The sequence below is a fragment of the Rhinatrema bivittatum genome, chromosome 4, assembly GCF_901001135.1.
Source record: "Rhinatrema bivittatum chromosome 4, aRhiBiv1.1, whole genome shotgun sequence".
NCBI lineage: Eukaryota > Metazoa > Chordata > Amphibia > Gymnophiona > Rhinatrematidae > Rhinatrema > Rhinatrema bivittatum.
In genome coordinates, this window is record NC_042618.1 from 72,179,687 (window position 1) to 72,205,659 (window position 25,973).

The window sequence follows — 25,973 nt, forward strand, 5'->3', positions numbered from 1 at the left end:
CCAAAGGGTTTCTGTGGCCCTTATCGAGGGATAAAGGGTGATTAGAGAATATGAGAGCGAAATAACATGCCATACTTGCAAGGAGAATTAGAAAGGATATGTCGAAACTATGGAGAGAAAGTATTGGCTAACATGCAGGTTCTGGAAACGCTAGGCTGAATAACCATGTTTTAAGTTTTTTCTTGAAGGAAGTTGGGCCGGGGTCTTGTTGGAGGTCTGGTGGGAGAGTGTTCCATTTAGTAGGACCTGCTGTGGAAAGGGCCCTATTCCTTAGAGAAGTTTTAGCTTGAGGGACGAACAGAGTGCCTTGGTATGGTCTTCTAATCGGTCTGGTGGAGTTGTTAGTGCGAAACTGGAAGGTGAGATCAATTGGGGCTAGGTTGTGTAAGGTTTTGTGCATGATGGTCAGGACTTTGTAGAGAATTCTATATTTGATAGGGAGCCAGTGGAGGTTGTAGAGGATGGGCATGATGTGGTCCCTCTTTTTTGAGTTTGTTAAGATCCTGGCGGCTGAGTTCTGTAACATCTGTAGTGGCTTAATGGTGACAGCAAGGAGCCCGAGCAGCAAAGAGTTACAGTAATCAACTTTGGTGAGGATGATTGATTGCAGAATCAGGCGGAAATCATAAGAGTGCAGAAGGGGTTTCAGCTTTTTAAGAACTTGTAATTTGAAAAAGCACTCCTTAGTCGTATTGTTTATGAATCTTTTGATTTCAGAGAAGGGAGACCAATTTTAGCTGACATTTGCTCATTTGAGCAACCAAATAAGAAAATCCATGCAGAAGCAATGGGAGACTACTTTGAGATATGTGCCCACACACGCGTGAATTCTAAGATAACATCCCCCTCCCCCCCATGTCCTGAAAACTTTGCATGGATAGGACATCAACACAAATTTTGTATTAAAAGGAACAGGATGGGTATGGGTGGGTGGAGGGGTCTTAGGCAGAGAGCCACTCTAAATGTGAGATGCTCTCAAAATAGGCATATTCATTGTAGCATGTTGCCAATTGCCTCAAATCTACTTATCTAGTGAGAGAGTTTACTTATTCTCTTCATTCTCAGCCAAGCCTGCATCAGTGTCACCACCCTTCCCTCGCCCGAACGGGAACAATGTTGGTATGGCGCACCAAGCAAGGAGACCGGAGGAAAGCTCTGCCGAAGCCCTTCCACATAAGAAAATTATTACTTACCTGCTAATTTTCGTTCCTGTAGTACCATGGATCAGTCCAGACAGTGGGTTATGTCCCCAATCCAGCAGATGGAGTCAGCCAAAGCTTCGAGGCGGCGTCACCATAAGTACTACTACCCCCTCTGCAGGAGTTCAGTATCGAGTATATCAAAGCCCGAGTAAACAAACCCCCGTATTGGATCAAGTTGAAAGTAAACTGCAACAATAAGCCGCTTAACCTAAGTAAAGAACTGCAACCGTCCCACCAACGGGTAGGAGGTGATGAATACAGCGTGTCAACCCAACAGGGCACTGTGACAAACAGTGAAAACTGAGAAATCGTGAAAGACAGAAAACACGACTGTATCTTAGAACAACAGCCAAGCAGGATTAGAACCCAAACGCGGTGGGCGTCTGGACTGATCCATGGTACTACAGGAACGAAAATTAGCAGGTAAGTAATAATTTTCTTTTCCCTGTACGTACCTGGATCAGTCCAGACAGTGGGATGTACCCAAGCTTCCCTAACTCGGGTGGGGTCCTGCGAGGCCTGCTCATAGAACCTGTTCGCCAAAGTGTCCAGAGGCAGAAGAGGCGAGGTGCAGACGATAGTGCCTCGAGAACGTGTGTAACGATTTCCAGGTGGCTGCGCTACAGATTTCTTGAGAGGAAAACCGAGCGAGCTTCCGCCCAGGGAGCCGCCTGAGAGCGTGTAGAGTACGCTACAATGCCGGGCGGGAGAGTCCACCCCACCCCAACGTAGCAAACGGCAATGCCGGCCTTCAGCCATGGTCGTCTTCGAGGCCTGAGATCCTGTCCTAGGGCCGGACCAAAGTATGAAGAGATGGTCAGAAGTCCGGAGGTCATTCGTAGCCTCCAGGTAGAGGAGCAGCCCTCGGCTCAGAGGAGGAGAAGGACGGCAGTCCCACCGTCTGATTGACGTGAAACGTAGACACCACCTTCGGAAGGAAGAAAGGAACAGTGCGAAGAGAAACTCCAGAGTCGGAGAAACGGAGATAAGGCTCTCTACACGACAGGGCCTGCAGCTCCGAGATGCGTCGAGCGGAGCAGATGGCCACCAGAAACACAGTCTTGAGGGTGAGGTCCTTGATCGTCACATTCCGCAGTGGCTCGAACGGGGGCCCCGACATGGCACGGAGCACAAGGTTGAGACTCCAATGTCCGGGTGTTGCAGCAGAGAGGCCCCGTCGCGCAGGAGCGAACCAAGGGCGGCCACCTGAACCCGGAGCGAGTTGCAGGTGAGCCCCTTGTCCACCCCCGCTTGTAGAAACTGAAGGATCTGGAGAACAGAAGCCGAAGCAGGTCTCGTGTTCTGGTCAGTACACCACAGCTCGAAAACCTTCCAGACCCGAGCATAGGCCACGGCCGTCGAAGGCTGTCGGGAACGCAACCGCGTGGACACTACCGCCTCCTGGTAGCCCTGGCGCCGAAGACGGTGCCTCTCAAAAGCCAGGCCGCAAGATAGAAGAGTTCTGCCTGATCGAAAAATACCGGGTCCTGGTGCAGGAGGCGGGGGAGATGTCCCAGTCGGATGGGTCCGATGATCACCAGGTGGAGAAGGTCCGCAGCCCAGGGCCGTCTTGGCCACTCTGGGGCGACGAAGATCACAGTCCCCTGATGAGCCTCTATTCTGCGGAGTAGTCTTCCCACCAGTGGCCAAGGCGGGAACGCGTATAGGAGGAGATTTGTCGGCCACGGGAGCACTAGGGCATCCACTCCCTCCGCTCCTCGCTCTCTTCTGCGACTGAAGAAACGGGGAGCCTTGGTGTTTTGTGCGGACGCCATCAGATCCGTGTGGGGAGTTCCCCACTGCTGGACCAGAAGTTGCATCGCCTCGTCGGAGAGGGACCATCCTCCGGGATCCAGGAGCTGGCGACTGAGGAAATCCGCCTGGACGTTGTCCACGCCTGCGATGTGCGAGGCCGCCAGGCGGACCAAATGACGTTCCGCCCACTGCATCAGCATCGCTGCCTCGAGCGCGACTTGCGGGCTGCGAGTGCCGCCCTGGCGATTGATATAGGCCACCGTGGCCTCATTGTCCGATAAGATCCGAACCTCCCGAATCCGAAGGCGTGGCAAGAAGTGTCGCAGAGCTAGTCTGACCGCTCTGGTCTCCAGGCGATTGATGGACCACTTTGTCTCCTCCGCGGACCACGTCCCCTGCGTGGCGCCGCGGCCGCAGACCGCTCCCCAGCCAACGAGGCTGGCATCGGTGGTGACCACCACCCAATCTGGCAGGTCGAGGGACACGCCGCGAGCCAGATTCTTTGGATCCAGCCACCAGCCCAGGCTGATCCTGGCAAACTGCGGCAGGGGGAGGAGCATCTGGTAGTCCTGCGACAGCGGTTTCCAACGGGAGAGAAGTGCTCTTCGTAGGGGCCGGAGGTGCGCAAACGCCCAAGGAACCATGTCGATGGTGGAGCCCATCACCCCCAGGAGCTGCAGGTAATCCCAGGAGGTGGGAACTGGTAATGCAGAGAACCGCTGTATGTGTTCTCGCAGGGCGTGCGCCTCGTCCAGGAAAAACTTCGCTCGGATGAGCCAACCGTCCAGGTAAGGAGGAACTAAAATACCCTCTTTCCGAAGAGCCGCCGCCCCGACTACCATGATCTTGGTGAAAGTGCGCGGTGCCGTCGCCAACCCGAACGGGAGCGCCACAAACTGGAAATGTTGTTCCAGGATCTTAAACCGGAGAAGACGATGATGCTCCCGGTGGATGGGGATGTGAAGGTAGGCCTCCGTCAGGTCCAAGGAGGCTAGGAACTCCCCTCGATGCACCGCCGCAATCACCGAGCGCAGCGTTTCCATCCGAAACCGAACCACCCGGAGGGATTTGTTGACTTCCTTCAAGTCCAGGGTGAGCCGGTAGGAGCCGCCCTTGGGTACCACGAAGTAGATGGAATAATGGCCCAAGCCCACCTCTCTGGAGGGCACGGGCGCAGTGGCGCCAATCTCCCGAAGCCTGTCCAGTGTCAACTGCACCTCCCTTCGCTTGGAGACCGATCCGCAGGGGGAGAAGATGAACCGTCCCTTTGGAGCGCGGACAAATTCCAACGCGTAGCCGTGTTCTATGGTGTCCAAGACTCACTGGTCCGAGGTGATCCGCGCCCACTCCTTGTAGAAGAATGCCAGCCGTCCCCCAATCCGGGGGACGGTGGAGTGGGCGAGCCGAACATCATTGGGAGGACGTGGGAGAGGGTTGTCCCGTTCCCGAGGCGGGACGCACAGGCCTACACCCGCGAAGGGAGCGGGACCAGGGCTGCGACCTGGGGGCAGAGGGCCTGGAGACCGCCGGTCTGTAGTTCCTATAGCGCCGTTGCGCCCTGGATCTGGTGCGGGAGGACGAAAACACCCTGGAGGGCCTGTACCTGTCCTCCGGCAGGCGATGGACTGCGCTTTCCCCCAGTGACTTGATGATCTGGTCCAAATCCTCTCCGAACAGGAACTTACCCCTGAATGGCAGGGAACCCAGGCTCGACTTGGAGGAAGTGTCCGTCGCCCAGTTGCGAAGCCATAGAAGGCGACGCGCCGCCACTACCGAGACCATGGATCGGGCCAGGACCCGAAGCAGGTCATAGAAGCAGGTCATAGGAGGCGTCAGCCCCGTAAGCCACCGCAGCTTCCAGCCTATCCACTTGGGCGGCCTCCTCGGCCGGCAGAACCTGAGAGGTGAGAAGTTGTTGCACCCAGAGAAGACTCGCCCTCTGCGGAGACCTCGAAGACCCGCTTGAGGAAGACTTCCAACTTGTGATCCTGCGTATCCCGTAAGGCCGCGCCACCCGTCACTGGTATGGTCGTCCTCTTCGTGACCGCCGACACCGCGGAGTCCACTTTCGGAACCTTGATGAGATCCAGGAAATCCTCTGGTAGCGGATACAGCTTCTCCATGGCCCGACTGACCTTAAGGGAAGCTTCCGGGGCGTCCCACTCCCTAGTAAGAAGCTGCAGGAAGGAATCATGGATGGGAAACGCCCGAGCCCTCGGCCGGAGGGCTGCCAGCACCGGATCTCCCTTCTTGGCCGACGTGACGACAGCGGGCGCTACTGGAGCGGGCGGGTCCGGCGGTGGATCGAGATCCAGCTCCTGGATCCAAGACCCACTTGGAATAAGTTCGTCCAGCTCTTCCCCCTGGGAGAGACGCAGCGTGTGCGGATCGTCCCCCTCTGTGGTGGAATCCCCTTGGCCCCCTTCTCCCAGGTCCGGCCCAGGAGACGCCGGGCCTGTCACTGCTCCCTCGGAGCCCGCAGGAATCCAGGTGCGGGCGGGAGGCAGGGTGGCCCCCACACCCGCCGGGACGGGGGGGGCCTGAGAGGGAGGCGAGAGCCGCGGGACCTTGGCTGGAGACGGTGCTGCGGGAGCGACGAGGCCCTGCAAATACGCAGTGTGCATTAACAGTACAAAGTCCGGGGAGAATCCCGGCCTAGCCCCGGAGGGGGGGGGACCCAGTGGGACCCTGGCCCGTCAGGCTGTTGTCCGGCAGCCAATTCGGTGGAGAAACCTCGGGGGAGTCCCTGTCATCCAGCGCTGCCTGAGTCCCCTCAGAGCGCTGGGCATGTAAAATGGCCGCCGTTCCCGCCAGTAATGGGGGAGGGGCCGGCCCGCGCCGCCCGGGCATGCCTGTCAAAACCGAAAATTCGCTAAGGGACTGCGATGGGCCCTCCCCCCCGGGGAGGCACCGGGCACAGATCCCTTCACGGGCAATCCGCGATCCCGGCTCACCGCAGGTCGAGCAACGTGCTGGCCACGGCATCGTGAGCACTGCTGGCAACGGAGGAGACAGGCAAAATAAACGAAATGCCTCGGGGGGGGGGGGCCGCGAAGGAAAAACGCCGGCGCGGGGGGACCCGAGCGGCCTGCACTGCCCGCCGATGAAGAACGGTTCCGCGGGGGGGCCCGAGCGGCCTGCACTGCCCGCCGATGAAGAACGGTGTCGCGGGGGGGCCCGAGCGGCCTGCACTGCCCGCCGATGAACGGTGCCGCGGGGGGGCCCTCCTGGCCTCACAACCCGCCAACGAAGGTCTCCCCGCTCACCTCCGCAGCCCACGAGGAACCGGCAAAATGGCTGCTGGTGAGGGAGAAAAACGCGGCGAAGCCGAAGCAGCCGCGAGCAAAATCAGCTGCAAAGAGAAACACAGAAGAATGCACTTACCCCGGTTCACAAGTTACAGCTAGCACCAAGAGAGAAAGAGAGTGAGAGACAACGCAGAGGGAAGTCACGCCGTCCCAAATTGAACCCTCTTTAACTTTTTTTTTTTTTTAAAATAAAGCAAACTTGATCCAACAAAAACAGTGAGAGAAAAACAGAGAAGACAAGTAATCACTGTAAGAAATGGTTTCAGGCAATCTGGAGCAACCCAGATTCTACTACTCGCATCTGCTGGAGTCAGAAGATACTGAACTCCTGCAGAGGGGGTAGTAGTACTTATGGTGACGCCCCCTCGAAGCTTTGGCTGACTCCATCTGCTGGATTGGGGACATAACCCACTGTCTGGACTGATCCAGGTACGTACAGGGAACTCTTCTCTACTTACCTGATCTCAGAACTTACCGGATGAGTACAGAGACAGTCTCTGGCTGTCAGGGGAAAGGGCTTAGGCCTTCACCACCCGCTGCCTTTCAGCTGCTTCAGCAGCAAAGTCCATGGCAGGAGCCGGCTACTGGACCAAGGCACACCTCGGAGGGATCTCGGAAATCACCTCAGGAATTCTCAACTGGAGGAGGGACCCTTAGAAATCACCACAGGAGAGCGGGGCTTGATCTTTTCAATTTGGAGGTAAAATTTCTCCTTTGAATTAGTACTGCAATCCCACTAACACCGCTGCTGGTGTGGGGATAGCATCCACATCTGCTAGGAGACGGAGAGATACTGAATGGCTGAGGTCACTGCAGGGGTGTATCAAGGGTGACGTCAGCTTTGAAACCTGACTCAGTCTCCATCTGCTAGCAGGGGCACACATAACCCACTGGTCCTGAGTCCATCTGGCTACATGCTAGGAAAATGGAGCTGGAGAGAGAATGGAATTGGAAAGTAGATTGTGGGATGGTAGTCAAAAATCAATCTCAGGCCCGGAGGGTAAGAAAAGCTGGGGGGGGGGGGGTGAGCATAGTACCTAGGAGTACCTAAATTCTAAACCTGTCACTGTTCTCAGTTGCAATGGGCCCTACTAGCAGTTGTTTTAAATACAAATGAGAGAGAGAGACAGGAACCGAGAGCCCTCTCTCTGTCAGCGATAGTGGACACTGGATGTGCACCCCCCCCCCGTTCTGCTAGAAGAAACAAGAGCCACTGCAGTGGTGTTTTAATGCCCAATAGAAAAAAATCTTTACAATGAATTCAGGAGAACTGAAATTCCTGGCTACATGACCAGCTAGATAAAAAAAATCTCAATTTATTTACTGTCTCTAATCTAGAGAGAAGGCGAACCCATAGAACCTCACTGGTGGGGTAGGGGTTAGAATAAGACCAAAGTTACATGTTCATTATACTGAGATACTAATTGTGAGAGAAGGATGATGCAAGCACAGAATCTAAACACATAACACATGCATAAAGTGCTACTTACCTTCAGCATTAACAGGTAATCATCATGCCGCTGGATCTGAAGGAGACTAGCCAAAGCCAACACACCAGCCTTAAAGTCCGGATTAGTGACTTACAAAAAAAAAAAAAAAAAAAGTATAAAATGTTTACACTGCACACTCAGAATGACCATAATTCCCAAATTAAATGTCCAGAATGAAAATTGCAATTTTCTGATACATTGCAGTGCTAAAATGTCTCTGAAGAGCACAGAGGTATTATAGGACTTGTGTATACAGAGGGACAAAAGTTCTAAATTAACAAGGTCAACTGTGTTTGTATTGTGAAGAAAAAAGTGTTTTTATTATTGTACAATACATCTGTGGCCACTTAATCGACAGGATTTTAAACAGCCTATGTTAATTGCAAAAATATCAGCGAGGCACATCAACCGCAGTTAATGAGTTAAAGGAGGACATGCCAAGGTGGGATTGTTAGACAGGAGAAAGGAATGACTGTGAAGGGTAACCAAGAAAAGCAGAAGTACATATACATGGGTTCAGTATTCACTGAAGGGGGGACTGGAGAAAGACTGATGATTACTGGCAGGGGTGCCTTGAATGCAGGGTATATACACCACACCATTTAGGGAAAAGGGATTGTGGGGGAACTCAAAGCTATAGGGCTGGATGCAATACATCTTAGGATGTTAAGGAAGCCTAAAGGTCCTAGTGGATCCTTCAGAGGATCTCTTCAGTAAGCTTTAGAGGAGAGAGGTTCTGTGGGAGCAATGTTCCCTCTAAAGATTGGGTAGTTGTGTGCTCTTTACCCTGTGAGCACTACTTCCTTTGATGCAAAAAAAGACTATCAATTTATGCTCACAGCCAATTTCCCTCTAAGGATCGGTTTGCTAAGTCCATCCCTTAAAATAATCGCCTAATCTATTAACAGCCGTTACAATAAAAATTGAACAAAAAATAATTTTCTGAAAGAACATTCAAAACCATTTTCTGCCTGCAAGTGAAGTTTATAATAGAGAGCAAACTTCTGTTTAAAATATAAATGAGGAAGAGATGACCGTAATGCTAAAGCCAATGATAAGTACCATCATTTTCACAGCAAGGATTAAAGTTCCACAAGAACTAGACCTTTAAAAAATACAGAATAGAATGACCAAAAAGTATAAATAGAAACATGCCAACAAAAATTGTACAGTATTATGCAATGCAACAATGGATAAACAAACATTCCTTGCAAAACATTTAAGCAATACAATCTAGATATAAAAAAGTCATATTAAAACCATACTAATACCATACTAATAAAGAATATCAAAAGAGCCGAACATCTAATAATTAAAAAAAAAAACAAAACTTGCATAAATTTGAGAAATACAAACACCAATCAAAATATTTCAATACATCTGAGGAATAAGACATCCAAAAATTTAAAAAGTGTTCTAATATTTCAAAACAGAAAGAAACTACACCAAACAAAACTAATAAGGATTAAAAAATCTCCTGCTCTCCATACTTGGGATCTTTTGATTTCCAGTCACCCTGCGATTGTTGTGGATGGGGGGGGGAGGTAGAGCTGCACAAACCTTTTTCTCTCTCTCTCACACACACACACACACACTATGTACGTGTGCATGCATGCCTTGAGCGAGACATACAAAGACACACAAGCTTTTCACAGACTCCCACAGATATACCTGCATTGCACATAGGATCTCATACAGACAAAAATACACATAGGCTCTAGCATCAGTGGCATACCTAAAACATTTGGCACGTGGCCCGTATATATAAAATGTACTAAACATTGATAAAATATTTTAGAACTGCAGACACTTGGAACTCCAACCGGAGGAGCCACAGACCAATGCTGCAATGTCAAGATACTGCCAGAACCACCAGAGGCAGCCCCTGCTCTGACCTATTCCTTTCTTGTGGTTCCAGTATGGCCACTGTTCCTGCCATGGCAAAAAGCACATTGGCAGGAATGGCCTACAGGCGACCCTGCTGATGTAGCCCTTCTGGGACAGACAACTCTGCACGCTGCCATCTCTCCCTCTCCTCCCCCCCTCCCAGTGCCTGACAGTATGATCCACACGCACTGCAAACTACTTAGCATTTCCTGCTCTCCTGAAGAGATGCCATCTCTTCCTCCCGTCTCGGCCCACGGTCCCTCAGATGGCAAACCATTTTTCCCCCAAACACACAGCAGGAACCAGGTACAGCCACAGGGCTCCAGAGAAGAGAAGATAATAAAATAGAGAGGGAAGCCTTGTTTAATCCTTTTTTTTTCCCCCTTTTAAAAAGAGCAGGAGACCTCCACAGAAGAGGAAAGAAAAAGCATGGGGAAGGTAGGGGTAATTCCAGCAAATACAGCCAGGAAAAACCCTATTCGAACAACTGGAAGCCCCCAGGGAGGGAGTACAAGACTTTCACCTCAAGAGTTGCCATCCAAAGATTTCTGTCTTCTTCACCAGGCCTAACCAGGACTCAAATCACAGTACAGGCTGCTTGCCTGCCACCTGCTGGAGCCAGAATATTGGCAGGCAGAGGTCAGCACAGCTGCCGATAAAGGATGACTGTTAGCCTTTGTATCCATCGCTGGTTGGGAGGCATAACCCATGCATCTGGACTAGTTTGGCTGAAGAGGAAAGGGCGATTAGTGGAGTGCATCAGGGATCCTTTTAGTCATTATAAGTGGCATCGATAAGGGGTTAAAATGGAAAAATGTAAGATCTGCAAGAGAGTTAATACACCTGAAATGTAGCCAAGTTGATCTCACAGAAATACAAAACCGTGCATCATCGTGTACACTTACCATCCAAGTTTACCAGTGTCTCAGCATCCTTTGGTACACTCTCAGCATTAGTAGGTGTAGAGTTTTTGTACTTATTAGCTTAAAAAACAAACAAAACAAAAAAAAAAAAAAAAAAACACACCACACTTTAATTCAGTTGTAATAAGAGAGACCCAATTGTATGCAAATTTGTTAACTGAGTATGCATTAGATTTATTTTGCAATTCTGAATCCTAGTTCATTCTGACCTTATTTTCCACCAATTGTGTCCCTACGGCTATAATACTGAGCACAGTCTTACATGGGGAAGAAAGGTGATGCTGTACTGATTATAGGACAAGGAAATTTAGGTTTGGTTAGGGTTCACTCTCCTGCTGCTATTGAGCACAAAGACTTGTCATGACTACTCACACATTTGGTGCTTACTATTACTATACCGCCCACCTGGACTACCCAGAAATGACCTTTTCCCTGTTACAGAATTTTTGGTTCCTATGAAGATACCATTTGTTAATTTTTAAAAAAACGTTTTAGGCAATTAATTTTTTTGATATCGACTTATTCTAAAGCCAATCCATTTTTAAGTGTCACGACTGCTTTAGGATATAAACAAACCGTAAAATGTTCCCACTCGTTCTGCTAGCATGTGTGACAGATTTTATGGAAGAGACCACATTGGGAAAAAAAATATATTTCTCTAATAGTCCCCTGGTCTGATCATGGTCTATTTTCCTTTTACCTTTTCCCCTACTGAAGGTTTGCAAACACCCATTTTTTCTTCTTTTATGCCTTTCAGGCATAGAGCAATAAATCTACCTTTGTCCCAGTCTTTCTGGGCAGCTGCTAATTTGCATTTTGATCACTATTTCGATTCTAGTGTAACTGAGCCTGTTAAACAAAAATTTTGAATGATGCTAATTCAGCAGAGAACCAAGGCTTGCTGATACGTTTTAAGTTAAAACATGCCGAGACATTGAAGGAAGACTTATGAATCCTGCTGATAAGGATGATTATATGAAGTCATTACTTCAATACAAATCCACGATTAATATTTCTTTTTAGAAGCATCATGTTCTATGTTTACAATCAGTAGCTAATTATTCCCAAATGTTATAAGTCATGATTTGAATTAAGATTACTCCTCCATTTGCCAGTGTAACTACTGAAGGGCTTGATATGTTTTGTGTTGGAAAAAACAAAAAAAAAAACAAACCCTGCGCTTTGCTTTACCTCCAACATCTTTAACTAAGGATTTCAGTGAATTAGTAGCATCCAACGAATGCTGGGAACCTTTTTACCCCATTTCCTCTACCATGGTACATAGGACTGTTTCTCTGTTGAAACCCTCCATGATTAAGTTTAGATCCTTGCTCTACGTGGCCGGTAAAAGCTTGCCCCAATTTGTTGGCTGTTTCCCTGTTCATAGAAAAAGCTGCAATTATTTATTTTATTTTGAACTTTTTTATACCGACATTCATGTGGCAAGATACATATCATATCGGTTTACAGTGTAATAAAATTCCCCCTCAAGATAAACAGGCCAATACAGTAAAAATCACGCACTCTCCTGTGCGCACGATTCAGTAAATTAATTTATTTAAATTAGGGCCCGCGGTAAAAAGAGGCACTAGGGACACTAGCGCATCCCTAGTGCCTCTTTTTGGACAGGAGCGACGGCTGTCAGCAAGTTTGATAGCCGATGCTCAATTTTGCCGGCATCAGTTCTCAAACCCACTGACAGCCATGGGTTCGGAAACCGGACGCCAGCAAAATTGAGCGTCCGGTTTTCAACCCGTGAGCCGCAGGCCCATTCTAAATTTTTTTTTTTTTTTTTTAATTAACTATTTTTAAATTTTGGGACCTCCGACTTAATATTGCCATGATATTAAGTCGGAGGGTGCACAGAAAAGCAGTTTTTACTGCTTTTCTGTGTACTTTCCCAGTGCCGAGAGAAATTAACGCCTACCTTTGGGTAGGTGCTAATTTCTGAAAGTAAGTGTGTGGCTTGGCTGCACATTTTACTTTCTGAATCGCACGGGCATAACTAATAGGGCCATCAACATGCATTTGCATGTTGTGGGCGCTATTAGTTTCAGGGGGTTGGATGCGCGTTTTTTGGTGCGCTATTACCCCTTACTGAATAAGGGGTAAAGCTAGCGCGTCAAAAACGCGCGTCCAAATGTGGGTTAAACAGTGCGCTCCACCGGAGTGCCCTTTACTGTATTGGTCTGAAAGAAAGCTAATCTTGATGTATCCCAACCATGTAAATACAAGCCAATTTCCAACTTATGATTTGTGGCCAAGATGTTAGAAGAGACATAACTTGGCCAGCTTCAGGGCTTTAGAATAATTTTCTCTTCTTGATGCTTCCCAATATGGTTTCCTTGAAGTCCATGACTGAGAAGCTTCTGTTATCCACTCTGGATTATTTACAAACATGGAATAAATAGTGGGCAATAAACAAACCAAAAATCAGTGCCAATACAAGGCTAAATCAAATGCCTATTTGGCTGCTTACTTTGAGGGTCTAACTCCAACAATGTGGTTGTTATTATAATTTATTTTATTTAAGTTTTTTTATATACCAACATTCAAGACAATAGTCCCATCATGCTGGTTCACATGAAACAGGTGTGCAAAATAAACTTAAACAATAGTGCGGAAAAAGCAGCAGTTACATGTAACAAGGAAAAATAGAACTTGGAGTAATAAAGAAAAAAGGAAAAGAACCAGCTAATTACATATAATTACATTTTAAGAGGTGTCTAATCGTGATATTCAATGTGACGTGTGTTGATTGTTGGGAGTTAATTAATATTGGAGTTAGGAAAGGCCTGCATGAACAGCCAGGTCTTGAGTCTTTTCTTGAAGGTTGAGAGGCTGGGTTCCAGTCTAAGATCAGGGGGGATGGAGTTCCATAAGGTAGGACCGGCTGTGGAGAAGGCCCGATCTCTTAGTGTAATGTGTCTGGTAGTTTTGGCTGGGGGTACTTGAAGTGATCCTTTGTAAGCATCTCTTGTCGGTCTTGTTGAGGTGTTTAATCGGAAGGGGAAATGAAGGTCAATTGGGGCTAGTTGATGGATGTTTTTGTATATGGTGAGAATGGCCTTGTAGATTATTCTGAAGTGGATGGGTAGCCAGTGGAGGCCCATTAGGATGGGGGTTATGTGGTCTCTTCTCCTGGTGTTAGTGAGTATACGGGCAGAGGCATTTTGAACCATTTGTAGTGGTTTGGTGTGAGAAGAGGGGAGACCAAGCAAGATGGTGTTACAATAATCATTGGAAACAACCACATTGTTGGAGTTAGACCCTCAAAGTAAGCAGCCAAATAGGCATTTGATTTAGCCTTGTATTGGCACTTTATGAGGTTTCCCCAGTTTGATCACATACAATCCTTTTGATTTCGAGCTAGACTGATTTTTGGTTTGTTTATTGATATAAGTGTCTGGCATTTTCTGGATTTATTTTTTTTGAGTATAAATAGTGGGCAAGCATGTTTAATAATAATTTTTACTCTTATTATGCTGAAAAGATACTCATGATGGTTAAGCCTTAATTTGAATTATATCTGGGGGGAGAGGGGAAATGCTGACCACACCCTATTTTACCAGGAATGATATATCTGAGTATTATTCTACACACTCAAGACTATGAAACCTCAAATAAAGGCACTGGCAAAAACTGCCTTTTATAAATTAAAATGTGTGAGTCAAGTCAAACTTTTTGTTCAGTTAATTTCCAAACCATTATTGTAATGCTTTATATTTGGGTCTGCCTGCTGCCTTACTGCATATACTTCAGTTAATCCAGAATTCTGCTGCTAGATCAATTACAGGAGGTCCACATCACTCCTTGCTTGATTTTTTTAGATTTATTTTACTGAATACAAGTAACCAGACTGCTTCTCTAGCTCTCACAACTGTCATTCCTAGTAACTGCAGATGAATTATCTATACCCTGGTTCATTCTTTAAGATCTACAAAAGCACATATTTTGGTTATACCATCTAAAAAAATTAGTTTTTAATATATATGCATTGTATACTTCCATTTACATACAAGATTAGTTAAAGATAGGGTTGGAGCTGCTCCTCATTTTGGAATTCTCTACTACTAGAATTAAAAATCATGACTTATCTTGCTTTTACTACTAATTTTAATTTGTTTTATACATTTACAATTAAAAATTCTATATGAATTATGTATTTATGCTCAATTATGCTGAACCAAAATTCTGTGTGGATTAGTGGAATCTATTTATTTTTATATACTGACATTTGATCACACCAGTTTACATTCAGGTACTGTAGGTATTTCTCTATCCCCAGAGGGCTTGAGGCAATGGAGGGTAAAGTGACTTGCCCAAGGTCACAAGGAGCGACAGCAGGACTTGAACCCTGGTCTCCTGGTTCATAGTCCACCGCTCTAACCACTAGGCTATTCCTCCTCCCTTACTAAATACATAAAGTTTTCTGAAACAACACCGTGTGTGTGAGGGGGGGGGGGGGGGGGGGGGGGGGTTGGACAGAAAAGGAAACCTTAACTATTGTAGAAGATGAAATGCCCTTTTCTAAGCACAAGTCATGCAGAAAGTTATTCCTACCATTGTCTCCATATTCAAGCCGAACCGCCAAGCCAAGCAGCCAGTCAATGGACTCCTGTCGTTCCTGTACGCTAAAGGGGCAACTCACATCTGAGAGATACTATTGGGGCAGGAACAGATAAAAAAAAAAACAACACACAAAGATTACACACTAAAAAGACATGTATTCAAGTATTGCTTTGTGACCTAAAACAGTTATGAAAGTGTGTTGATAGTATGGGATTTTTTCTTTCCAGAACAGAGTAGAGAGATCAGAGAAGCTTTAACTTAACAGCTCAAGGGAATTGGCATAGGGCTACAGAAACTTTCATCTCTAGGTCACACAGCCCAAAAGTCATTCAGTTGCACTAGTGGAGGTAGTCTCAGCACAAGTCAAAGACTGCAGACATGGGAAGCTCAAGTGAACCTCTCACTGCAACAGGATTAAGTGAAGTTTGTCACCACATCCCATCCTGTACTTCTGTTTTCCATGCTGTCCAACACCTTTCACTAAATCGCTAATACAAGAAAACAGAGCAACAGATGGTATGGTGTCTTAAGTGACTTAAGGGTAGAACAATTATAGTCAGACCAATTTCCTGATTACTTTGCTGATGGAGTACAATAAAAATCATTAAGTGAAGGAATTGTTTTCAGTCTTTAAAAATTGCAATTGTTAGACCGATTTTAAAGAATGAGAATAAGCCCAATCTCCAACTTTGGCAAAAATAGACAAAGATACTCATCTAATTTGTATTAATGTATGTGTAAAAGAACAACCTTCTTGATGGAAAACAATTTGGTTTCTGTAGAGGGCACAATAATGAATTATTGTCGTCTTTGATGGATACCCTATTAGGGCAGCTGGATCAGGGTAAAGTGGGTATCCTGGTACAACCTGATGTGTCAGCTGCCTTTGATAGTCAGCCATACAATTTTGTTGTCCAGGTTGGAGGCCTATGGGCTTTTGGGACAGGTTTTTAATGGATTACAACTTTGTTTTATCTGGGAGAATGCAAAGGGTACAGTTGGGTGAACTTAGTGCTAGCTGGTATAAAATAGGTTTAGGAGTCCCACAGGGTTCTGCACTATCCTCTACTTTATTTAACCTTTTAACAATTTTCCCCAAACGGGCAAAGTAAAGGTGTTAAAATTAACATTTTTTCTATGAGGATGATGTACAGTTCTACATGTCATGTGATACAGACGGCAAGTTCCCTGAATTATTCCTTGTCTTGTAAGGATAAAAAAAATTGGTTATTAAGAAATGATTAGCCCTGAATTTAGAAAAAGCCAAGAAGTGTTATGGGTGGGCCCTCTAGCCTTGGTTTCCAGAACATTGTATTGTCAATATTAATAGAGGTAAGAAATTCAGGTTTTATTCTGGATTCTCAGCTTACTTTTCATTTGCAAGATCGACATGTGGCTTTTTTTTTTTTTTTTAACACTGAAATTGGGTAAAATCTTTAATGGCTTAACAGACATGTTCAGAACTGTCCTGCAAGTTTTGGTTTTGGGGCAGTTAGATTATTGCTGTTCTCTTTTATGTGGGCTTGCCCAAGAAATTATCATGTGTGTTGCAGTTGGTGCAAAATGCCACTGCCCATGTATTGAGAGGGTTGCGAAGTGACCACATTCAGCCCACACTGAAAGAACTGCATTGGTTGCCGGTGCAGTTAAGATCAAAATTTAAGCTTATGTTCAGATAGTGAATGTATTCTTATGAGAAAAAAAACCCAAAAAAAACACAAACTGGAATGGTATAAACCAAATCACAATTTGCGATCAATAAAGCATTGTTAGAGGTTCCACTGAATAATGTAGCTCAGCTACAGAGACCAAGGGAGAGGGCTTTTTCATATGTGACCACTGTCTTGTGGAACTCTCTCCCTGATCAATTAAGAACTCTAACTGATGTAAAGAACGGCAGAAGACAGCTAAAATCAGTCTTCTGTGATGCCTTTGAATGATGGCCATGGTTGTACTGATTTTATGCACTGATGCTTTTTGTAAAATGCTTATATTTTATATTTCAATGCGAAATTACTACTTACCTAAATTTCCTTTTTATTAGGACAGTCAGATGAATCCAGAACAAGTGGGTTATGCACCTCTACCAGCAGACAGAGATGGAGCAAACCTATGTCACTGTACATATACCCCTGCAATGACATCAGCCTGCCAGTATTTTATTCAAAAGCAAACTGTGGACAGACTAGCAAACAAAAAAAAAACAAAAAACATGGATTAAAAACAGATAACCATGTCAATACTCAGCCAACAGGAAACACTGAGCTCAGACAAGAAATTTATTAACACTAGTCTAGGGACTGGACTAACACTTACCGGTAATCCCTGTAACACACAGTCATACAAGAGGATCACTGTACAATCATTCAGCAGCCAAGGGAGGAAAGCTGGATTCATCTGTCCTAAAGAAAAGGAAATTCAGATAAGTTGTAGTTTCTCATTTCTTAGCGTCCAGTCATATGAATCCAGAACAAGTGGGATGTATCCAAGCTACTCCTGAATAGGGCAGGAAACTGCCCGCGGTCCTGTCAAAACCACACATGCAAAGGCTGCGTCCTCCTGGGTCTGCACATCCAGACGATAAAACCTGGAAAAGGTTTGTAAAGAGAACCCACGTCACCACTCAGCAAAGGTTAATGGGAGACAGCAACCTAACTTCCACCCATGACACTGCCTTAGCTCTAGCAGAATGAGCCTTAACCTAACCAGGTAATGGCTTGCCAGCATCAACGTATGCTGCTGTAACTATTTCCTTAATCCAGTGGGCTATTAAGCCCACGAGGCCAGCTCTTTGTTTAGTATCGCAGTGAAAGGACAAACAGGCAATCTGTTTTCCGTAAAGGCTCAGTAACATCCAGATAATGTGTCTCTTGACATCCAGAGGTTGCAACAGACTATACTCTGTCCAGAGACGGCAGGGAGATGGTCTGATTCAAGTGAAATTCAGTGGCCACCTTTGGTAAAAAAAGAAGGAACAGCACGCAGTTGTTTCACCCCTGGAGTCACTCGGAGGAAGGACTCCCATCAAGACAAGGCCCTACAGCTTGGAAACTCTCCGCACAGAACATATTGCCACAAAAAACCCCGTTTTCAAGGTCAATAACCGCAAGGATAGGTTATGCTTCGGTCTAAACGTAGAACCTGCTAATAAATCAAAGATCAAATTTAGACTCCATAAGGGTACTGGAAACCGCAAGGGAGGACAAAGATGTTTCACTCCTTTCACGAAATGGGCCATACCAGGATGAGCAAGACACAGGCAATCTAATAGTCCTTTTACCCAACACAATCCTATACCATCAAAAGGACATAAATATATACTCGTATTCACTCTAAATTTTCTCGCGTATATAATTATACGCCATACCAGGATGAGCCAACAAGGAACCACCATTCAACTGGCCCCCTGAAACAGGCAAGAGCCGCTACTTGTACCTTTAAGGAATTAAGGGCCAAACCTTTATTCAAGCCATCCTGCAAAAATTCCCAACTGAGTAGTATCTTTGCTGAATGAGGAAGAGTACCTCTATCCTCACACCATGCCTCAAACACTTGCCAAACTTGCACATAGGCCAAGGAAGTGGAGAACTTTCTAGCTCTAAGGAAAGTGAAAATTACTGCCACAGAGAATCCACGTTTCAGCAATCAAGCCCTCTCAAGGGCCATACCGCAAGAAAAAACAGTCAGATCTTTGTGAGGAACCTGTTACATCAGGGTCCGGTTCTTATGTACTGAAAGTGGAAGGCATGAGACCCCCAGGAGCCGCCACAAATCCATATACCACGGCCTCCTGGGATAATCTGGAATAACCAAGATCGCCATCCCTCTGTAGCGCTCGATCCTTTGGATCAATCTGCCCAACATGGGCCATGGAAGAAAGGCATACAGCAACTTGTCTTCCACTCCTGCACTAGGGCATCAAACCCAGACGAATTTGGATCTCTCCTGCGACTGAAGAATTGCGGAACTTTCACACTGCGAGAAGTCTGAAGGAGGTCTAGACAGGGGACCCCAGCGATCCAGAATCAGCTGAAACGCCCCGTCTGACAAAGCCCATTCTCTTGGATCCAGACTCTCCCTGCTGAAAAGTCTGCTCTCACATTGTCTTTCCTGCCATGTGAGAAGCCAAGATCTGGAGATGCACTTCTGCCCATTCCACAAGCTGATCTATTTCCTGCGACACTTGCTAGCTCTTGGTTTCTCCCTGCTGACTGATGTAAGCCACAGCCGTTACATTGTCAGACATTATCCAGACTGATCGACCCTGCAGCCTGTCAGTGAACTGCAAACATGCCAACCGGACCACCCATGGCTTCCAGTTGATACAAAGTTTGCCTCAGACAGACAGATCCAAAGAGGTCAGAAATTCTCCCGACTGTATGGCCATTATTACTGAGCACAGTTTCCATGCGAAAATGCGTCACTTGCAGATGACAGTTAACACGTTTGAAATTCGGGATGGGATGAAAAGAGCCCTTCTTGGGCACAATGAAATAATTGGAATATCGACCCGTATTTTCTTGAGACGTGGGCAATGGAATCAAAGCCCTCGGACTGAGGAGCCTTACCAATGTAGTTTCTATTGCCTGCTTCTTCTGTGATGAATGGCAGAGAGACACCATGAACATGCCCCGAGGAACAATGCAAAACTCCAGCATGCCTATCCTTCTCGTATCACTTCCAAGACCCACTGATCCGATGTGATCTCGATCCACCTTGATAGAAGAGAGGCATCCCCCTATTTCCTATTCCCAGGGGTGGGTCGGCAAGTTCCGCTACCCGAACCCCCTTCTTGGCTGTCAGGGACGAAAGGATTGAGACCTACCAAAAGGTAGAGTTCTCTGAAGGGTCATTCCTCTCTAGGGACAAAAACGCTTGGATCCTCAAGTATGACGTCTCATGTTAAAAGAGCATGGCATCTGCTTCTTATCCTCTGGTAAATGAGGAACTGTAGATTCACCCCACTTGCTGGCCAGTTTTTCCAACTCGCTCCCAAATAATAGCCAGCCGTTAAAGGGCAATTTGGTAAGGTTAGCCTTGGAGATCGCATCAGCTGACTAATTTCTCAGCCATAACTGACACCTGGCCGCTACTTTGGAAGCCACTCCCTCTGGCTGAAGAGCAGATCAAATCACAGCCTGCATCTGCCAAAAAAGCAGCAGCTGGTTCCATAACTGCCCTGGAGTCCATACCAGTCATCGACCTCCTGGGAGAGAAGCAAACAAGCGATCTGCAAGGACATTGCCACTGCATCAAAAGCTTGCTTAAGGATGATCTTCAATTCTTTTATTATGGGCATCCTTCAAAGATGCTCCTCCTTCCACGGGAGGAGAGGTCCACTTGGAGACTAAACACACAAGTGCATCTACCTTCAGAAAACAAACGCTCTCTTGCCACTGGATCCAAAGGGTTCAGGCCTTCCAAAACCCGACCCCCTCTGAAATTAGCCTCTGGGGGCTCCCCACTCAAGATCAATTAATTCTTGAATGGCTTCCATCATGGAGAAAAAACAAGAGGCCTTACGCAAGGAAACTAAAATGGGATTTTTCTTTGGCTCAGTCAGTATTTGCCCCAGGAACTCAGAGCATTTTCAAGGTCTGGGAAATCAGAGCTGACAGTTCATCTTTATGAAAGAACCAAAGCATAGTTCTATATGGTTCTATCCCTGGAGGAATTTCAACATCCTCAAGGGAGTCACAATTGGAGTTATCATCCCTGCCATCTGGAAGCCCCGCAGTCGCCCTAGCAGTACTCCGGCACTTAACAGTAAGTCCTAGCAAGGTTCCTACCTGAATCTCTGCTCTGGGAGTTTTAGAGATGGCTGAAGATTGCACCTGGAGAAAGGACTGCAATCCCTGGAAAAAAAAACCAAAAAAAAAACCAACCTCTACCCACAAAAAAGGTAGAAGCATCCAATCCAGGGGGCCAAGAAAGGGAGAGAGGACAACTATCAGAGCTCTCCAGGTGCAGCGGTAAGCCCTGATTAAGAACTTGCTGTCCAGCTGGGGGCTGCCGTGCTGACATCATTGCCTGAGACCGGGGCTTTAAAACCCCAAGGGAAGTGGCACACTGACGCCACCGGCGCAACACCTAAGCAGCATGTGTGGCTTAGACCGGCTTTGATCGCTTCAGACGTTTTTGTTTGTATTTATGGGGCGCAAAAGAAAAGCCAAAATTGTAACCTCCTCCCCAGCTATTTCAAGGCTTGGTTAGATGGATGCCCACATAAATAGGCTCAACCTGCCAAGAGAGGACTTCAATAGAGACACATCGGATGTCTCAGAGTCCCGGCATGGGACCTATTCCTCTACAACCCCCAGGAGTCGCAGCCGTGGATAATTCCATTGGAAGTGAGACTGCAAAAGAAAGTTGTGGAGAAGTTGCATCTTTGTTGGTGGATACTGCAATTTCACATCCTTTGGCTTCTTTTCATCAGGAAGGTGCTAATGGAATCCCGCCTGCATACAATGGAAGCATACAGACAACAGCTGTAGATGCTTCCAATGTAACTTTGGGGGACGTTGTTAAAACTTGACTCCAACGTTAACCAGATGAACTCATCCTTTTCAATAATGGTTAATGGTAACAGATCGTTAAAGAACAAAGGAAAAAAAAAGTTAACCGATTTAGAATCTATGGTTAATAATTTAACAGCAAAAGTTCAAAATGCACAGGGTGATGAATCTGTGTGTATCTGACAAGACATTATTACATAATGAAATAGAGAATTTGGAAAACTGTATGAGAATTAGGAACTTACGTTTTGTAAATTTTCCTTTTACTAGGCTTTTATCCTCTTTCAAGATGTTTGTGAAGTTTAAGGAAAATTTGGCATACAAAGAGGATGATATTCCCTCTATTTCCAAAATAATATATTTTTCCAAAAGTTGAGTGATAGTCCTGAGAGATTGGATGATTTACAATATCCAGGTATATCAACATTCTTAGAAGAATCGCTAGATATAATAAATAGAAGGGCACTATTGTTTGTCTCTTTTGCCTTGGAAAGGGACAGAGTTCATATTTGAAAAGTTTTTCAAAAACCAGGATTTATTATTCCGTGCTGGAGACTGAGAATACTGGCAAGCCAATGTCACTGTAATGTCAGTTTGCTCAATATCCATCTGCTGGTAGAGGATTCATCTGACTGGACACTAAGAAATATTGATTGTTGAACACTGAGTGAAAGGCACGGAATATAAGCCTTTGTATAAATAAATTAAATTAAAAAGTGTTAAGAATTATTAGAAGGGAATGGTAAGTAAAATGAAAATGTTATATCGCTTCTGTATCGCTCATGAATTGCACAGAGCATCTTGAGTACTGTGTGCAATTCTGGTCGCAGCATCTCAAAAAGATATAGCTGTACTAGAGAAGGTTGACCAAAATAATTAAGAGGATGGAACGGCTCCCCTGTGAGTTAAGTCTAAAGAGGTTACGGCTGTTCAGGTTGAAGAAGAGACAACTGAAGGGGGATATGATAGCAGGGCTAGAAAAGGGCTAGAACAGGTAAATGTGAACCAGTTACTTCCTCTTCCGCCTACGGGGCACTCTATGTAGTTAGCAAGTAGCACACTTGAAGTAAATCAAAGTTCTTTCATATTCAATGCACAATTAAGCTCTAGAATTTGTTGCCAGAGGATGTGGTTAGGGCAGTTAGTGTAGCTGAGTTTAAAAAAAAAAAAAAAAAAAAAAGACTGAACAGTTCTTTGAGGAAAAATCCATTAACTGCTATTAATTAATTTGACTTAGGGAATAGCCATTGCTATTACTGCATTGGTAGCATGGAATCTATTTAATATTTAGGTGCTTCCCAGGTACTTGTAACCTGGATTCACTGTTGGAAACAGGATACTGTGTTTGATGGACCCTCGGTCTGACCCAGTATGGCAACTTATGTTCTTATGAGCATGAGCTGAATGCACAAAAATGATCCTTCAAATGCTCCAATATAGCAGACACCTCAGAACATGAGGCAGTTGCAAAATCCTGCTAGCCAACGTTTGAGAGAGAAGAAATGATCATCCAGAAGTAATTGCAGCAAAGGTGTTAACTATCTGGGCAGTTTTATTAAGGAAAAGATGCAAATGTTTCACAAGGGATACAAAGCACCACGATGAGGTCAACAACAGAGGGGCAGTAAGTGAATGGACTATCCTGAATAATTTGTGAGGCCAAGAAACAGCTTTAGACATCCTAAGTCCCAGACATGTTTGGCTTGGGCCAGGCAGTTTTTGTACCCCTCATGTCTGGACCAATAGTCCATGAGGTTAGAATCAGTTTTAACTATAATCAAGAATCAATATTCTCAGAACATCAATAAAATGCATCACATAAGCTCACACTGTTTACATAATATGAAGCATGAATTAGTTACTTTTTCGTAGTGTTTAAGCCAATCATTGCTGTGGATGTTTCTCAAATTTCCTCTATCTTCAATCTTGTAGTGTCTTATTTTTTGATCTTCCAGCCAAACAATAAAGTTTTTAAATTCAGTTTCATCTATGACAAAAACACCAGTATAAAATATTAAAAATAAAAACAAACATTTTCCTGAGAGATCTCTGAACACAAAACCTTTTGACATCTATAAAATGTTTGTAAAAAAGAAGCAATCTAATTAGATCACAAAGATTGGATGCATCCTAATACATTCATCTCAATGCCATCTGCTACAGCAGTTTTATATAATAAAAACAATGGGGTTGTTTTTATTATATAAATAAAGCTAATATGAGTCAGAGGAACCAAAATAGGGTTTCCTTCCTAAGTGGTCTCCACGTGCTAAATCAAAAGAGAAAGTAAATAATCTTTGCCCTAAACAGTTCTCATTTTCGCTTTCCAATATTTTTAGGCTGGGGAGAAGACAGTGGATCAGCGCAGTATATTTATATTATATTTACCTTAAACCTTAGTCCTAAAACCATACCCCACTATTTCCAATGAGACAATGGGAGCCGCTAAAAAGCGATCGATTGGGCCGAGGGAACCAATGTCACACTACTCAAGAAAGGCAGAGCTCGCTGCAACGCTAAGAAGTACCAAAGGCAACAAGCTGAGGAGTCACGCCCCACACCCCCAGATCGGGGCAGAGGCTCCAGCGAAGAGCCTACAGCAATCCCAGGCCAGTCCCGCAGCGACCTAACCCCCACCTCCGGCTAGGCCTTCTCCTGCCGCGCAGACTGAGGCAACCTCAGGCGCTCACCTTTGCAGTTGAAGCCAGAAGGGTTGTGGTAATCCAGAGCCTGCAGTTTTCGACGGAACATGTTACGTTGACAGCAAGCCCCGTTAGCGGCCCTCTAAAACGCTCCGCTAGGAACTACCCAACTCCGAGGCCTGCAGCGCGCTCCAGCCTTACAGGCCCGTCACGAGCGAGCGGCTGCAGATGCTGCCAATCACAGCGCGAGGATCGTTCCCAGACGCCTGTGGGAGCGCCCGCCCTTTCTCTAGTATTTAAATACGGCTTCAACAAACTTTATTAGCAATAGATGGCTGTGTTGTGGATGGAGGCCTTTTAACTTACAATTGAATGGAAACAGAAACGCAAATAATCCTAGAATACTTAAAATGAATGGCAATAGTGTATAACAACTATTTTGCATGTTGGAATCTAGGGAGAAATACAGGTTTTATATCCTACATTTTTAGATAATTCACTGTACTGCAATGTGTACACATTGCTATACGAATGTTTAATAGCAGTAGTATTTTCCTACCCAAGCGAAACACTGTAAGACATACAGAATGCTGTGGGTCTTGATATTGGGTCTGATTTAGGGTTGTCAACTTTTCCACGGACCAGGACTGGACACTTGAAGATGGGAGAGAAGGTTGGGGGTTGTGCCCCTTTATTTGCACACATTTGCATAAATAGGAATATCATGCATATAAAACATATATCATGATAGTAAAACCATACTAATAAAAATAATAAATGTTTCAAATACTATGTGAGTAGAATAAATAAAATAAAAACTGATAAACATTTTTATACATTTTCCAAACATCAATAAAATGTTTCAAAATGGCATATCAAATAACATTAATCTAGAACAACGGCTCACTTCCTCAAATTCTTAGTAATCTAACATTAAAGTATGTAATACCTTTGAGGATAATTGCTAAAAGCAATCACTCTAATTTTATGTTTTAACCAACAAACTCTCAGGGGAAGGTATCAGAAAGAAGTGCTCACAGTCTCACAGGCTCTTGCCCTATACAGGGCTACAACCCTTCTCATATCACGGCACTGTTAAATCACGTCATCTACCATTTCCCCATGAGAATATTCACTTTTTTTCTTTTTTACTTTTCAATTTTAAAATGTGACACCCAATAAAATGTATTCTTAAAAATTAACACCTGTCCATTAAGTGATATTGTGTGTTAAAGTACTTATCTCTTTGTTTGTGCTTTTACTGCTAACTTTACCAATACTTTTTATGCGCTCGCTTGCTTGCTGTCAGCTGTCTTCCCGCCCGACATTGACAATGTTTCGGCGCAACAAATGCGCCTGCTTCAGGGGCTTACTGCTCAATACCTAAAGAGACATATAAACATAGAAACATAGAAATGACGGCAGAAGAAGACCAAACGGCCCATCCAGTCTGCCCAGCAAGCTTCACATTTTTTTCTCATACTTATCTGTTTCTCTTAGCTCTTTGGTTCTATTTCCCTTCCACCCCCACCATTAATGTAGAGAGCAGTGATGGAGCTGCAACCAAGTAAAATATCAAGCTTGATTAGTTAGGGGTAGTAGGGGTAGTAACCGCCGCAATAAGCAAGCTACACCCATGTTTATTTGTTTTACCCAGACTGTGTTATTCAGCCCTTATT

At 45.3% G+C, this 25,973-nt stretch overlaps 1 protein-coding gene across 1 annotated transcript in view; it reads right to left on the reverse strand.

Moving 5' to 3' along the window:
- Positions 1–24,553, reverse strand: part of RTRAF (RNA transcription, translation and transport factor) — a 39,612-nt gene extending 15,059 nt beyond the window's left edge. Inside the window, exons 1-5 of the mRNA XM_029598331.1 lie at positions 24,343–24,553; positions 23,515–23,639; positions 15,129–15,228; positions 10,548–10,625; positions 7,756–7,844 (exon numbers count right to left, since the gene is read on the reverse strand). Of these exons, the coding sequence (XP_029454191.1) occupies positions 7,756–7,844; positions 10,548–10,625; positions 15,129–15,228; positions 23,515–23,639; positions 24,343–24,403 (453 nt within the window). The 5' untranslated portion in view covers positions 24,404–24,553. The remainder of the gene's footprint in view (positions 1–7,755; positions 7,845–10,547; positions 10,626–15,128; positions 15,229–23,514; positions 23,640–24,342) is intronic.
- Positions 24,554–25,973: the final 1,420 nt, after the last annotated feature.